General features: G+C 30.8%; 1 protein-coding gene across 1 annotated transcript; it reads left to right on the forward strand.

Moving 5' to 3' along the window:
• The first annotated feature begins 121 nt into the window (after positions 1 to 121).
• LOC115243575 lies at positions 122 to 998 on the forward strand. Its single transcript, XM_029820739.1, has 2 exons — positions 122 to 439; positions 516 to 998. The coding sequence occupies exons 1-2, from the start codon at positions 122 to 124 to the stop codon at positions 996 to 998; spliced, it is 801 nt and encodes a 266-aa protein (XP_029676599.1).
• Positions 999 to 1,343: the final 345 nt, after the last annotated feature.

Genomic DNA, 1,343 nt, shown 5'->3' on the forward strand with positions numbered 1-1,343 from the left:
TGTTAAGGTTACATAAAAATTATATCAAACTTCATATTTTCTTTTTACTTTTGTATTGTCTCATAGTCGTGTTCTCGTTTCTTTTCTAATATTCTCTTTTTACTTTTTTATTGTAGGAGATATGGTTCATAAACGGTTTCAAAACATGGAGAGTACTTTCCGTGCAAATGAGCGAAAGATAAGAGAATCAAAAGCTCGTTGTAGTGGCAAAGGGACAGATGAAATTTATAAACCAAAGTGGGATTATTATGATTTGCTCTCGTTTTTAAAGAAAACTTGCGTACAGACCGACAGTATTGACAATTTATGTTTGCAAAGTCAGAGTTCCCAAAGTTCGCAAAGTTCTCTGTTCAGTCAAGAAGCAATGAGTTCACCTATTTCTCCTTGTAGTGAAAACTCATCAATGTTTATAAATGTTTATTATGACGAAAACGCACAAGTGAGTGTTACTTTTATTTCATTTTGCTTGTTTTAAAATCAGCGTCACCAATATAAGAATGAATTTTTATTTTCAGCAATATATATCCATTCCACCTGATTCATCGGGATCTAGCAATATAGTAGATACAAGTAATAATGAAACACCATCCCTTATACATTCCGAATCATACATCTCAGCAGAGCCCAGTTTAAACAGGTCTATATCAAATACCACTGCATCTAGCACCAAGCAATCCCAATCGGTAATAAGTAATATGGCATCTCGAATGGCTACTCCTCCACTTAGACCTGAAGGTGCTCCAATAAAAACTAAACGTTTAGAGAAACGTTCAGAAGAACCAATATATGTAAAACGAGGAAGTTCAAAAAAGTTTAATATAATGGAAGAGGCTGTGGATGCCATAAAAAATATGGCTCAACAAGATTTGTCTCCTAAAACGGATAGATTTGACATGCTTGGTGGATACGTTGCATCTAGGCTTCGATCAATGACTTCTGAGGATCAAGTGTACTATGAAAGAGAAATTTTAAAAGTATTGACTCAAAGATTGGATTAACTGTTGTTTAATATACTGACATTGTGACTAATTGACATATAACTAATTAGATAAAATAGATTAATATAACAGATATTTGTATTACTCTTAAGTTGGTACTTATTGTTAGTTAAATGATTTTTATTTTCATATCGATTTTTATTTTCATATCTTTCGACTTATATTTTTATTAGTTACCAAAGAGAAAGAGTATATCTATTGATTTTAAGTTACTATATTACATAAATGGGCCTGCTGGCAAAATTTAATTTTAACATTGTTAAGAAACTCCGTTCTTTTATTAAAATCTCTGTAAGATTGTGCTAAAAAAATAAATAAAGAATATATTTTTTAAAGCAAAAAAAA

Source organism: Formica exsecta, unplaced genomic scaffold (genome assembly GCF_003651465.1).
Source record: "Formica exsecta isolate Colony F162 unplaced genomic scaffold, ASM365146v1 C16409565, whole genome shotgun sequence".
NCBI lineage: Eukaryota > Metazoa > Arthropoda > Insecta > Hymenoptera > Formicidae > Formica > Formica exsecta.